This window comes from Thalassophryne amazonica, chromosome 9, assembly GCF_902500255.1.
Source record: "Thalassophryne amazonica chromosome 9, fThaAma1.1, whole genome shotgun sequence".
Lineage (NCBI taxonomy): Eukaryota > Metazoa > Chordata > Actinopteri > Batrachoidiformes > Batrachoididae > Thalassophryne > Thalassophryne amazonica.
The window spans coordinates 6,738,534-6,753,606 of NC_047111.1; the positions used below are offsets into that span (position 1 = coordinate 6,738,534).

General features: G+C 39.9%; 1 protein-coding gene across 2 annotated transcripts in view; it reads right to left on the bottom strand.

Moving 5' to 3' along the window:
- Positions 1-15,073, bottom strand: part of LOC117516693 (RIMS-binding protein 2) — a 192,111-nt gene that overhangs the window by 27,631 nt on the left and 149,407 nt on the right. For both annotated transcript variants that reach the window (XM_034177534.1, XM_034177535.1), the window contains exons 23-24: positions 10,213-10,355; positions 1,858-2,026 (exon numbers count right to left, since the gene is read on the bottom strand). In XM_034177534.1, the coding sequence (XP_034033425.1) occupies positions 1,858-2,026; positions 10,213-10,355 (312 nt within the window). The remainder of the gene's footprint in view (positions 1-1,857; positions 2,027-10,212; positions 10,356-15,073) is intronic.

The following is a 15,073-nucleotide window of genomic DNA, read 5'->3' on the forward strand; positions in this document are numbered from 1 at the left end:
CCGTTGGGGTTTTACATAATTATTGTATGGCCTTGCCTTACAATATAAGGCGCCTTGGGGCAACTGTTTGTTGTGATTTGGCGCAATATAAAAAAAATTGATTGATTGATTGATATATTTGCTACTTACAGAAATTAAACATTGGTCGTTACCCTGTTGTTAAGCTCTGACGTAACGCATCACGTGATAAATCTGTTTCCGGGTCCAAACAAAACAATGTCGACAATTGTAGTGGAACCTCAACATACGGGTTTTTTGAAATACTAGCTGTCGCTCGGTCCATATTTTTGTTTGGAAACATATTTTTGTCTGAAAACTTGCTAAAACAAATATTCCAAATGATCCGTGTCTGCTACATTTAACCTGCGTGGAATTTAATAAATGCATCCGAATTTTAGACATCTTATATATATATAATACTCTGGAACTAAGAGGACAAACAGTGTTGGAAAGGACAATAAACAGGACGTTAAAGTGCAAACTTCACTTTCCCCCTGAACGACATGAACAGGAAGCGATCGCAGCTCACAGCAACTCCCACTGAAAATAATGGAGAAACAACCTGAGCTTCTGGCATTTTTACATAAAACAAAAGCAATAACAATGTCTAAAAACCCAGTTAATATATCCAGGAGAGTTTTAGGCACAATATACAAAGAGTTTTATGTTGCGATGATAATGCTGTTGTCCGTGTGCAACGGTTTAAGTGCAGCCTGATCAGAGCGTCTCAGTGCAGTTCTCAATGTTACTGACAGCACGACTTTTTTGTTTGGACCCAGAAGTTGAAAATCACATGATGCGTTACATCACACTTAACAAGTGGATAACAAAACAGTTTTGGGTTCAGAACTGATGTAGGCCAGCTGGAGGGGAGGTCAGGTTCTGAAACCTTTGAACACGACACATGTAGCATCAGAGTTAAAAGGACTATTTATAAGGCGCGATTGCAATGGATCAAGATGCTCAGCGTGCTTTACGATGATGCCTTATATTCACCAATTTACACACATGCATCAATGCCAGGGTGCCCCCATGTAAGGCACTCAACTGCACACCGGAACCAACTGGTGAATGGTGAGGACTAGTGGTCGATGATATGAGCTTATCAATGACTGATGCTGAGGTCATCTTTTAGACAACAGCACAAATTTTTTTTATGTATGCGATGCTGTACAACAATTTATTAATAACAGTAAATGAGACACAAACTAGCTGTACTTAACATAACATGAATATTTATTGTAGTGGTTGCCATCTTGGACCTGGGACGGCTCTGTGGTGTGGTGGACGCGGAGACGAGTGGTGCCCGCACGTATTCCCAGACTTGAATATTTATTGTGTGACATTTGTGTGTTATTTAACACTGCTACTGCCTGCACTGTCCTGGTGCACATATGACCATTTTCTGCCAGGTAACGTTACATCCAGCACTGGCGTGTTTCCCCACTGTTTCCAAACACCCATTCCCACTGTTTTGAAGCACCCACCTGCATGTAAATTAACATCAGGGAGTCCTACCATCATTCCACAGAAGCCGCACCGACAACCCCACAGACGTAACAGCAGACATTTTATTAATCTATTTAAGTTAAATTGAACTCAGGAGTGCAAACATCAACCAAGTCCAATTATCTCAAAATGCAGTTAGACAGCCAACAGATAACTGGTCTACTATTACAGTAAGAACCTTGTGCAAAGGAACGGTTATGATTTTCCTGTTATCAGGTACTCTGTGGTCACAAGTGAACGTGAACGTTAAGGCCACCACTCCACCACTCAAAGCCAACACAAGCATTCTGCTGGTCATTTGGAGCATTTAAGGTCACTGCTACATAAACCATTTACAGCATAACGTACCAATCTTCTCCATGGAGGCTGCTGTGGACAGGAAGCCCTGATGCAGCAGCTGCTGCCGGGTTTCCTCATCCTCCACCTGGATCTCAGACACCATGTTGCATGGCACGTAGCCCAGGCGACCAGCGCACTCCCCTCGGTAGAACCCATCAGCATCTTTGTCTCCATAAACCTGGGGAAAACCGCATAACATTCTAGAAATGACTAGTTCAATGGTTCCCAGCTTTTTTTCCATAGAGACCCCCTATTTGTAATGAAGTAATGCTGAGCCCCCCCACCCCAACCCACACACATGCAGGCACACACTGCAAAAATAAAGTGAGTCATTCACAATTTTTATTTGTTTGTTTGTCACCCAAACCTATTTTCAACAAGCACTGAGAGAATTCATTGCCTCACCTCGAACCAAGGAGAGTATCAGCAACGGAAACCAAATCACAATCAAAAGATACTCATTTATAGTCAGACTTGTGCATATCAAGATCAAACAGATAAGGATTATTAGTCACTACAAGCTATAAATATATAAGATGTGTATCACAAACATGAATGTGAAGAACAATGAAGTGGAACCTTTTTCGCCTATAGCTGGTAACCACTAGAAATGGAAATTACTGCCCCACACCAAATGACCTCCTGTGCATATGAATCAGCAAACAGCTCTCCAAAGGCTGATTTGTATGTGACACCACGATGACCGCACGTCATGACCACTGCCACGCAAGATAAAAACAACACAAGAAACATCCAATGAGCTTTTTTTTTTAATTTATCATTTTTTCATCAAAAGACAAAACACCTGCACAACACTAACAAAGTGCAAACAAAGAAAGTGCAATCAAAATATAGAAATGTGCTGCAACACAAACCTTCACAAATACCCAACACCATATACCAACCATAGGCCCTCCAAAATAATATAATTCTACGACGTGCTAGCAATAAGGCAAAGGCAATTACATCCACCTGCGAGTTAGTAAGGGACATAGTGGGGACTCCAGGAACTCCAAAAACATTGATCAGCAGACAAGGCTCCAGAGTGACGCCAAGAACATGAGAGATAACATCAAAATGCAAAATCCAATATGACTGACATTTGGGGGAAAAAAAAACATGACTTAAATCACAGGGAAAAGAGTTACATCTATCACACAGATCAGAAACATTGGGCTAAATTCTGGATAATTTGGACTGTGATAAATGCAGCCTGTATACTACTTAAAATTGAATAAAGGAAAGTCCTGTACAAGATGTTGACATATGAATTCTATCAACAGCCTTTTCCCAGAAACCTTCCCGAACTCCAGACTTAACTCTTGTTCCCAATTACAGATAGTTTTATTGACTGGATGATTGCCCATTGAGAGAGCAAGATTAGATATCCGCGATATAAGAGCTTTCTTATGGGGCATAAGTTCAAAGAGGTCCTTCCATGGATGTTTAGGGGCTGAAAAATAATCGATGCACAATGCCTAATTTGAAAAAAAAGAAAAAAAGAAACAAATGAGATAAGGGCAGGCCATATATAAGAAAGACAAAGCAGTAAAATTAGAATGATATTATCCCTAAAAAGACAAACATTTAATGCCCTTCTTAACCTATTGATGAAATGTAGTGTCTAAGAAGGAAGGAGGAAAGAGGTGATTATTGTTGGGAAAGTGTAGGAACACGGACCCACAACAGGGGGCGCAAATGAACGGACAATGGAGTAAGTCAAAATAACAACGCTTTACTGTTGTGAATGTGCACAACGAATACAACCAATTACAGAAATGGACAAAAGTCAATACACAAAGGTGTCGTGTGGGCAGGCTCGAAGATAGGAGACGCCTCTCCAAGGTAAGACCGGAACCACATGGCTTCCTCCGCCACAGGACCCCGGGAATACTGGAGCCGCCAAGTCCCGAACTCCCAGGTGGCCACTGCCTCCGCGTGTCGGACCTGGTACTGCTGGCGAGGGAAAAAGAACAGTTAGATGGGGGCGCGTTTGCACCCAGAACTCCGAACGGCAGGAAAGGTACCTCCACCTCTCGTTGGAACAGTAAACCAATAACTAGCTCAGTCAAAACTGTGTACTCAGTAGGCTTTGATATGTTACCTCTCTGGTAGAAACGATATCTCGGCAATGAGGTGGAGATGCCGTCCTGCTGATATACCCCACTGATGATTGCCGTCAGCTGTCTCAGGTGATGGGTGACAGCTGTCACCGAGGCTGCTCCCGTGAGGCGGCGGCGCCCTCTGGTGCCTGGAGCCCGCACTCCAGGCAGGGCGCCCTCTGGTGATGGTGGGCCAGCAGTACCTCCTCTTCAGCGGCCCACACAACAATTATTACATAATGGGCCAAGAACAGAAGCAGAAACACATTTGAAGTGAAGTTGAAATTGATACCATATTTTAAGAGCGATAAATACAACAACTATCTGTGTAGTGAGACAGGGACACAGGGAGAGATGAAAATAATAAGGCAGGGAGAGACATAGACAAACACGACTGAGCTTCTAACTGACACCAAACTGTATCAGCATGTTTTAACCAATAAATGTATTTTTGAATGTTAGCTGCCCAATAAGAATACATTACATTAGGTAAAGACAGAGCTCCACTAAGCCAAAATTTCTGTAGTAATGAGTGAGGAACCCTGGGAGGAAATCATTTGATCAATAGATTTACAAAAAGGTTTTTTGTAAGAACAGAGAAATACACTGAAAAAGGTATAACCAGGGTAAAACATTCATTTTCACTATACAACCCCTGGCAAAAATTATGGAATCACCGGCCTCAGAGGATGTTCATTCAGTTGTTTAATTTTGTAGAAAAAAAGCAGATCATAGACATGACACAAAACTAAAGTCATTTCAAATGGCAACTTTCTGGCTTTAAGAAACACTATAAGAAATCAAGAAAAAAAAGATTGTGGCAGTCAGTAACGGTTACTTTTTTAGACCAAGCAGAGGAAAAAAATATTGAATCACCCTGTAAATTTTCATCCCCCAAATTAACACTTGCATCAAATCAGATCTGCTCATTGACATTGGACCCTATGCCATGACATTGACCCTATGTGTCTTTTTGCAAGGAATGTTTTTGCAGTTTTTGCTCTATGGCAAGATGCATTATCATCTTGAAAAATGATTTCATCATCCCCAAACATCCTTTCAATTGTCCAAAATATCAACATAAACTTGTGCATTTATTGATGATGTAATGACAGCCATCTCCCCAGAGCCTTTACCTGACATGCAGCCCCATATCATCAATGACTGTGGAAATTTACATGTTCTCTTCAGGCAGTCATCTTTATAAATCTCATTGGAAAGGCACCAAACAAAAGTTCCAGCATCATCACCTTGCCCAATGCAGATTCGAGATTCATCACTGAATATGACTTTCATCCAGTCATCCACAGTCCACAATTGCTTTTCCTTAGCCCATTGTAGCTTTTCTGTATGTAAATCCCATTTCCTTTAGGCGGTTTCTTACAGTTCAGTCACAGACGTTGACTCCAGTTTCCTCCTATTCGTTCCTCATTTGTTTTGTTGTACATTTTTCGATTTTTGAGACATATTGCTTTAAGTTTTCTGTCTTGATGCTTTGATGTCTTCCTTGGTCTACCAGTATGTTTGCCTTTAACAACCTTCCCATGTTGTTTGTATTTGGTCCAGAGTTTAGACACAGCTGACTGTGAACAACCAACATCTTTTGTAACATTGCGTGATGATTTACTCTCTTTTAAGAGTTTGATAATCCTCTCCTTTGTTTCAATTGACATCTCTCGTGTTGGAGCCATGATTCATGTCAGTCCACTTGGTGCAACAGCTCTCCAAGGTGTGTTCACTCCTTTTTAGATGCAGACTAACGAGCAGATCTGATATGATGCAGGTGTTAGTTTTGGGGATGAAAATTTACAGGGTGATTCCATAATTTTTTCCTCAGAATTGAGTGATTCCATATTTTTTTCCTCTGCTTGGTCTAAAAAAGTAACCGTTACTGACTGCCACAATCTTTTTTTCCTGATTTCTTATAGTGTTTCTTAAAGCCAGAAAGTTGCCATTTGAAATGACTTTAGTTTTGTGTCATGTCTGTGATCTGCTTTTTTTTCTACAAAATTAAATAACTGAATGAACATCCTCCGAGGCCGGTGATTCCATAATTTTTGCCAGGGGTTGTATTAATCCTACCTAAAAGCGACACTAGTAAATTAGCCCAAATTTGAAAGCTGACCTCATATTGGACAATAAAGGGGTATAATTTGCAGCCCGCAGAACCTGAGGTGAACCAGTTACATGGACTCCCAAATACCTAAAACCAGAATGAGTCAGGCAGAAAGGAAGATCACTTTGTCTGAGTCGCTGTGCAGCTACATTTATAGGCAAGCATTCACATTTGTATATGTTAAGCCTATATCCAGAAAAAGAGCCAAAATTTTGGAGTACTGCCATAATAGATGTTAAATGACTAGTTGGATTTGTGACATATGAAAGTACATAATTTACGTACCAAGGAACCCTGTGTTCTATACTCCCACGAGTCACACCCTGGAACAAGGAAGAGGTTCTGAGACTTATTGATAGTGGGTCTATTGCTAAAGCAAAAAGTAAAGCTCTGATGTGTGTGACATGTCGGATTTTAGATTATTAGTACAGCCAGAAGCTTGGGGGGGGGACAAATAAATCTATCACCAAAACCAAATTACTTCAGGACTGTGAAAACATACTCCCATTCTACTCTATCAGATGCTTTTTTTTGGCATCCAATGACATTACCACTTCAGGGAGATTACTGTGGTGTTTGAAGTACAGTATATTAAAAAGGATGTGTATATTAAAAAAAGAATGCCTTCCTTTGATAAAACCAGTCTGTTCATTTGATATAATTAGAAGGGAGGATTCCGTCTATACGGGAAGCTAACAGTTTGGCCTGAATTTTCACATCTACATTAAGGAGGCTAATGGGTCTATAAGAAGCACAGGAAGTAGGATCTTCTCCTTCCTTGAGCAGTAATGAAATGGAGGCTTGCCTCCAATGATTCCTCAAAAACTGACAAAAGTAACTTCTATAAAAAATCAGAAGGGAATCCATCAGGGCCAGGGGATTTGCCTGACTGTAACGATTTACTCAAGGATAAAACCTCTTCCAGGTTAAGAGGAGCATCAACTTCTACTGCTTTTAAATGATCAACTGCTGGGATTTCTAGGTCATCTAGGAATTGGTGCATATTTTCAGAACTGGGAGGCAACTCTGATGTGTAAAGAGTAGCATAAAATAATTTAGAAACTATTAATTTCAGTTGGGTCAGACATCAAAGTATCCAATGTATTTTTTATTTGTACAGTTTGGCAGGTAGCAATATGATGCCTGAGTTGGTGGGCCAATAACAGAGTAGCTTTATCACCATATTCATAACAGTTACCACAAGACTGTAGGAACAACTGCTCAGCTTCTCTCATCAAGATCAAGTTGAACTCAAGTTGCAAATTAAGACATTGCATATAAATGTCTGCAGGTTTCTGGGCATACTGACCGTCAAGTTTTAAAATTTCTGTAGTAAGGTCTTTTTGTCTGGCTCTCCTGGACCTGGACAGGTGAGACAAATAAGAAATAATTTGGCCTCTAAGATAAGCCTTTAGAGTTTCCCATAATAAAGTGTTCGAGATGGCATCAGACTTATTAGTAATTAAAAGGTTATCAATAGATGATGAAATACACCCACACAAGGTAGAGTTAGTGAGTAACAAGGGTTTAACCTCCAAGAAGGTCAAGATGTATGGTGAGGGAACAAGGCAATGTCAAGAGCCAAAGGAGCATGATCTGAGATTTTTTATTTTTTATTTAACCTTTATTTAACCATGTAAGTTATTAAGAAAAAAATTCTTACTTACAATAACGACCTGGTGGAGATGACAACTGGAAGATATTTGGAATTATGAATTTTTGAAATGAAAGAGCCATTAATTAAAAGATATATTCTATAAGAGAATATGTGTGATGTACAGTTGTATGCAAAAGTTTGGGCACCCCTGATGATTTCCATGGTTTTCCTTTATAAATTATTGGTGGTTTGGATCAGCAATTTTGGTTATAAATATATCATATAGCAGACAAACACAGTGATATTTGAGAAGTGAAATGAAGTTTCTAGGATTTACAGAAAGTGTGTAATAATTCTTTCAACAAAATTAGGCAGGTGCATAAATTTGGGCACCCCAACAGAAAAAAATACATCAATATTTAGTAGATCCTCCTCTTGCAGAAATAACAGCCTCTAAATGCTTCCTATCGCTTCCAATGAGAGTCTGGATTTCTGGTTGAAGGTATTTTGGACAATTCTTCTTTACAAAACATCTTGAGTTTATTGGTTTCCAAGCATGGACAGCCCGCTTAAACTCACACCACAGATTTTCAATAATATTCAGGTCTGGGGACTGAGATGTTCATTCCAGAACATTGTACTTGTTCCTCTGCATGAATGCTTTAGTAGACTTTGAGCAGTGCTTAGGGTAGCTGTCTTGTTGAAAGATCCAGCCGTGGTGTAACTTCAACTTTGTCACTGGTTCTTGAACACTGTTCTCAAAAATCTGCTGACATTGACTGGAATCCATGTGTCCCTCAATTTTAACAAGATTCCCAGTACCTGCACTGGCCACACAGCCCCACAGCATGATGGAACCACCTCCAAATTTTACTGTAGGTAGTAAGTGTTTTTCTTGGAATGCTGTGATCTTTATCAGCCATGCATACCGCCCCTTATTATGTTGTGTCCTTGTTATGTCCAAATAACTCAATTTTAGTTTCATCAGTCCACAGCACCTTATTCCAAAATGAAGCTGGCTTGTCCAAATGTGCTTTAGCATACCTCAAGCGACTGTTTGTGGCATGTATGCAGAAAAGGCTTCCTCGGCATTACAGTATCTCCATGTGCAAAGTGCACTGTATAGTTGAACGATGCACAGACACACTATCTGCAGCAAGATCACGTTGTAGGTCTTTGGAGCAGGTCTGTGGGTTGACTATGGCTGTTCTCACCATCCTTTGCTTCAGCTTATCTGAGATTTTTCTTGGCCTGCCACTTCAAGCCTTAACTAGTACTGTGCCTGTGGTCTTCCAATTCCTCACTATGTTCCTCACAGTGGAAACTGACAGCTGAAATCTCTGAGATAGCTTTTTGTATCCCCCCCATACAAATTTATGCACCTGCCTAATTTTGTTTCAATAATTATTGCGCATTTTCTGTAAATACTAGAAATTTCATTTCACTTCTCAAATATCAGTGTGTTCGTCTACTATATGACATATTTAACTGACATTTCTGATCTAGACAACCAATGATTTATAAAGGAAAATCATGAAAATTATCAGGGGTGCCCAAACTTTTGCATAAAACTGTACATGCGAGAAAAATTAATATTTGGCTATTATCTGTTATGGGTTATGAAGTATGAAAATGAATTGGCCATAGCAGACGGGGGTTTTTATGCTGGAGGCAGCTCTATCAAGTACAGGGTCAATACCACAATTTAGATCACCACCAAAAATCAGAAGGTGTGTATTTAAATAGGGGATCATCCTCAAAAGGTTATCAGCAAACTGGGCATTATCAAAGTTTGGAGCATAGACATTCACCAGAACAACAGGAATGTGCAGGATACTGCCTAAAATAATTAAATATCTTCCATTTGTGTTTAGAAAATGAGAAATGTATTTTGTTACTAATTAAAATTGCAACCCCTCTTGCTCTGGAGTCAAAATTTGAATGACAGGTGTGGCCAATCCACAGCTTTCTAAGCATGTCCTGATCTTTAATATACAAATGAGTTTCCAGGAAAACACATTACATCTGTTTTAAGATGTTTCAAATGGGTGAAAACCACAGACCTCTTTACAGGACCATTCATGCCCTTCACATTCCAGGATAAGAATCTAATGGCACTACCCTTAGTACTACAGTCAGCCATATGTGCACTTTTCCAGCAGTATTATAGTGTGGGTACGGTCCCATACTGACAAAAAAGGGCGATACAAACACTGGGCCACCTTACATCAAGGGGCATCAAAGCGACAAAACACAATAAACCAAATAAAAACAAAGAGTATAAGAAAAGACAAGATGGAAATACACATACATGGGCCAGAACACCCCCACCCTCTTGGTCCCCTTTGTCAAATGAAGAAGACAACAGACTGATGAAGACTTCCTACTGCAGAAAGGTGCGGACCCTCAATAGCTTCAAGTAAATCCACTTTTTGGAGTGGAGAGTATTTGGCCTTGAGCTGGTCCAAAGGCTGATCAAAGTCAGTGTGAGTGGAACCTGAAAACATTTAAGATCATCATTTTGATTCCTTCAGTGTGAGGTGGCTTACTTTGATGATCTGTCCTTCACTGAAGGGCAGCTCTTCCTCAGCAGCATCGGGGTTGGGGGACATGATAGCAGGATCATAAGGGAAGAGAGCCACAAAGATGCGTATGTCACCGTTTCCCTTCATCTTTGGTGAATTAACGACACCTAAAAACACAAAACACATTCAGTTACAACACTGCATTTACCATTCTTAGTAACAAAGGATTCACATAAATAATTCTTAGATTCTATTTAGCTTGTCAAACTTCCATATTAGCTTGAATGTAGGATGTCCCCATCCCTCCATGAAAATACACCTGACAAATATAGGATCACCTCATCATCACAGACTACAGTTTTATGTCATATACATACACAACAGGAGGTGGTGAGAAAGCCCTTGAAAAGTGTGTGCCCCTTTTAACTACATTTTATTAACAACCACTCACAGTAGCCAGGAACAGGTGCTAAATACAGCTTATCTGCATTTTAAGACCACAATCACTTATTGAAACAACACAAAAAGACACAGCACAAAGTAGCTTCGGTTTCCACCTCCTACAACATTGTTTCAGCAATCGACCAATGTGATATTTGGTGCTTAAACTACAACAGGAGAAATTTTATCTTAATGAAGACAGCAGCAGAATCACACCATGTCACGCAGTACCTTCTCCTCTATAGTTCTCAGAACACACATTGCAACAGCCCCTGCTGCAGAGTTCATGTATGTTATGTAACAACTCTTCATGAGGGCCCAAAGCAGCTGGTGATAACTGGGAGAAGGAGAACCATACTGTATTCAGATTATTCTGTTTCTGGCCATCAAAACAATAAAAGGTGTTTTGAACTATTAAAATCTCTGTAGTCGCTGTCCTCTTTCCTTCATGGGAGCTTTTGAGGATTAACCAGTCTGAAAAGTCCTGGATGTGTTAGAAAGCATCTACAGAAAGTTAAGCATGTGAAGAACTGACCTGAGGAGCTAAGGTACACCATTGTGCATAGATCATTTGTGCCTGTTGCAGGCTGTTTTTTTTCCCTGTGTCACAATGTGCTTTTATTAAGATTATTTTCAAATAAAACAATTTTCTTTCTCAAAAATAAGATTTGGTCTTCAGAAAGTATTTATTGGAAAAGGCAGGGATGCCTAATAATCTGGGCCAGCTTATATTCGGCTCAATATGGTACTTAGGGCCTCTGCAAATGAAGGAACCATGTATAGAAATAGCTGTAATTCCTAAATCGTTTATGCTGGAACATTTTGGTAATCTCCTTGAAATAAAGCTGAAAGTCTACACAGCAACCAAACACATTTGAATTCTTTCATTTCAACTCCATTGTGGTGGCACACACAGCCCAAATTACAAACACTGTGTCACTATTCTAATACTTATGGACCTGAATGTACATCACAATTGTGACTGTGTGATTACAACAAATGAGATTCAATCAATCAATCAATCAATTTTTTTATATAGCGCCAAATCACAACAAACAGTTGCCCCAAGGCGCTTTATATTGTAAGGCAAGGCCATACAATAATTATGTAAAACCCCAACGGTCAAAACGACCCCCTGTGAGCAAGCACTTGGCTACAGTGGGAAGGAAAAACTCCCTTTTAACAGGAAGAACCTCCAGCAGAACCAGGCTCAGGGAGGGGCAGTCTTCTGCTGGGACTGGTTGGGGCTGAGGGAGAGAACCAGGAAAAAGACATGCTGTGGAGGGGAGCAGAGATCGATCACTAATGATTAAATGCAGAGTGGTGCATATAGAGCAAAAAGAGAAAGAAACAGTGCATCATGGGAACCCCCCAGCAGTCTACGTCTATAGCAGCATAACTAAGGGATGGTTCAGGGTCACCTGATCCAGCCCTAACTATAAGCTTTAGCAAAAAGGAAAGTTTTAAGCCTAATCTTAAAAGTAGAGAGGGTGTCTGTCTCCCTGATCTGAATTGGGAGCTGGTTCCACAGGAGAGGAGCCTGAAAGCTGAAGGCTCTGCCTCCCATTCTACTCTTACAAACCCTAGGAACTACAAGTAAGCCTGCAGTCTGAGAGCGAAGCGCTCTATTGGGGTGATATGGTACTACGAGGTCCCTAAGATAAGATGGGACCTGATTATTCAAAACCTTATAAGTAAGAAGAAGAATTTTAAATTCTATTCTAGAATTAACAGGAAGCCAATGAAGAGAGGCCAATATGGGTGAGATATGCTCTCTCCTTCTAGTCCCCGTCAGTACTCTAGCTGCAGCATTTTGAATTAACTGAAGGCTTTTTAGGGAACTTTTAGGACAACCTGATAATAATGAATTACAATAGTCCAGCCTAGAGGAAATAAATGCATGAATTAGTTTTTCAGCATCACTCTGAGACAAGACCTTTCTGATTTTAGAGATATTGCGTAAATGCAAAAAAGCAGTCCTACATATTTGTTTAATATGCGCTTTGAATGACATATCCTGATCAAAAATGACTCCAAGATTTCTCACAGTATTACTAGAGGTCAGGGTAATGCCATCCAGAGTAAGGATCTGGTTAGACACCATGTTTCTAAGATTTGTGGGGCCAAGTACAATAACTTCAGTTTTATCTGAGTTTAAAAGCAGGAAATTAGAGGTCATCCATGTCTTTATGTCTGTAAGACAATCCTGCAGTTTAGCTAATTGGTGTGTGTCCTCTGGCTTCATGGATAGATAAAGCTGGGTATCATCTGCGTAACAATGAAAATTTAAGCAATACCGTCTAATAATACTGCCTAAGGGAAGCATATATAAAGTGAATAAAATTGGTCCTAGCACAGAACCTTGTGGAACTCCATAATTAACTTTAGTCTGTGAAGAAGATTCCCCATTTACATGAACAAATTGTAATCTATTAGACAAATATGATTCAAACCACCGCAGCGCAGTGCCTTTAATACCTATGGCATGCTCTAATCTCTGTAATAAAATTTTATGGTCAACAGTATCAAAAGCAGCACTGAGGTCTAACAGAACAAGCACAGAGATGAGTCCACTGTCCGAGGCCATAAGAAGATCATTTGTAACCTTCACTAATGCTGTTTCTGTACTATGATGAATTCTAAAACCTGACTGAAACTCTTCAAATAGACCATTCCTCTGCAGATGATCAGTTAGCTGTTTTACAACTACCCTTTCAAGAATTTTTGAGAGAAAAGGAAGGTTGGAGATTGGCCTATAATTAGCTAAGATAGCTGGGTCAAGTGATGGCTTTTTAAGTAATGGTTTAATTACTGCCACCTTAAAAGCCTGTGGTACATAGCCAACTAACAAAGATAGATTGATCATATTTAAGATCGAAGCATTAAATAATGGTAGGGCTTCCTTGAGCAGCCTGGTAGGAATGGGGTCTAATAAACATGTTGATGGTTTGGATGAAGTAACTAATGAAAATAACTCAGACAGAACAATCGGAGAGAAAGAGTCTAACCAAATACCGGCATCACTGAAAGCAGCCAAAGATAACGATACGTCTTTGGGATGGTTATGAGTAATTTTTTCTCTAATAGTTAAAATTTTGTTAGCAAAGAAAGTCATGAAGTCATTACTAGTTAAAGTTAATGGAATACTCAGCTCAATAGAGCTCTGACTCTTTGTCAGCCTGGCTACAGTGCTGAAAAGAAACCTGGGGTTGTTCTTATTTTCTTCAATTAGTGATGAGTAGAAAGATGTCCTAGCTTTACGGAGGGCTTTTTTATAGAGCAACAGACTCTTTTTCCAGGCTAAGTGAAGATCTTCTAAATTAGTGAGACGCCATTTCCTCTCCAACTTACGGGTTATCTGCTTTAAGCTACGAGTTTGTGAGTTATACCACGGAGTCAGACACTTCTGATTTAAAGCTCTCTTTTTCAGAGGAGCTACAGCATTCAAAGTTGTCTTCAATGAGGATGTAAAACTATTGACGAGATACTCTATCTCCCTTACAGAGTTTAGGTAGCTACTCTGCACTGTGTTGTTATATGGCATTAGAGAACATAAAGAAGGAATCATATCCTTAAACCTAGTTACAGCGCTTTCTGAAAGACTTCTAGTGTAATGAAACTTATTCCCTACTGCTGGGTAGTCCATCAGAGTAAATGTAAATGTTATTAAGAAATGATCAGACAGAAGGGAGTTTTCAGGGAATACTGTTAAGTCTTCTATTTCCATACCATAAGTCAGAACAAGATCTAAGATATGATTAAAGTGGTGGGTGGACTCATTTACTTTTTGAGCAAAGCCAATAGAGTCTAATAATAGATTAAATGCAGTGTTGAGGCTGTCATTCTCAGCATCTGTGTGGATGTTAAAATCGCCCACTATAATTATCTTATCTGAGCTAAGCACTAAGTCAGACAAAAGGTCTGAAAATTCACAGAGAAACTCACAGTAACGACCAGGTGGACGATAGATAATAACAAATAAAACTGGTTTTTGGGACTTCCAATTTGGATGGACAAGACTAAGAGACAAGCTTTCAAATGAATTAAAGCTCTGTCTGGGTTTTTGATTAATTAATAAGCTGGAATGGAAGATTGCTGCTAATCCTCCGCCTCGGCCCGTGCTACGAGCATTCTGACAGTTAGTGTGACTCGGGGGTGTTGACTCATTTAAACTAACATATTCATCCTGCTGTAACCAGGTTTCTGTTAGGCAGAATAAATCAATATGTTGATCAACCCTGAACCATCCCTTAGTTATGCTGCTATAGACGTAGACTGCTGGGGGGTTCCCATGATGCACTGTTTCTTTCTCTTTTTGCTCTGTATGCACCACTCTGCATTTAATCATTAGTGATCGATCTCTGCTCCCCTCCACAGCATGTCTTTTTCTTGGTTCTCTCCCTCAGCCCCAACCAGTCCCAGCAGAAGACTGCCCCTCCCTGAG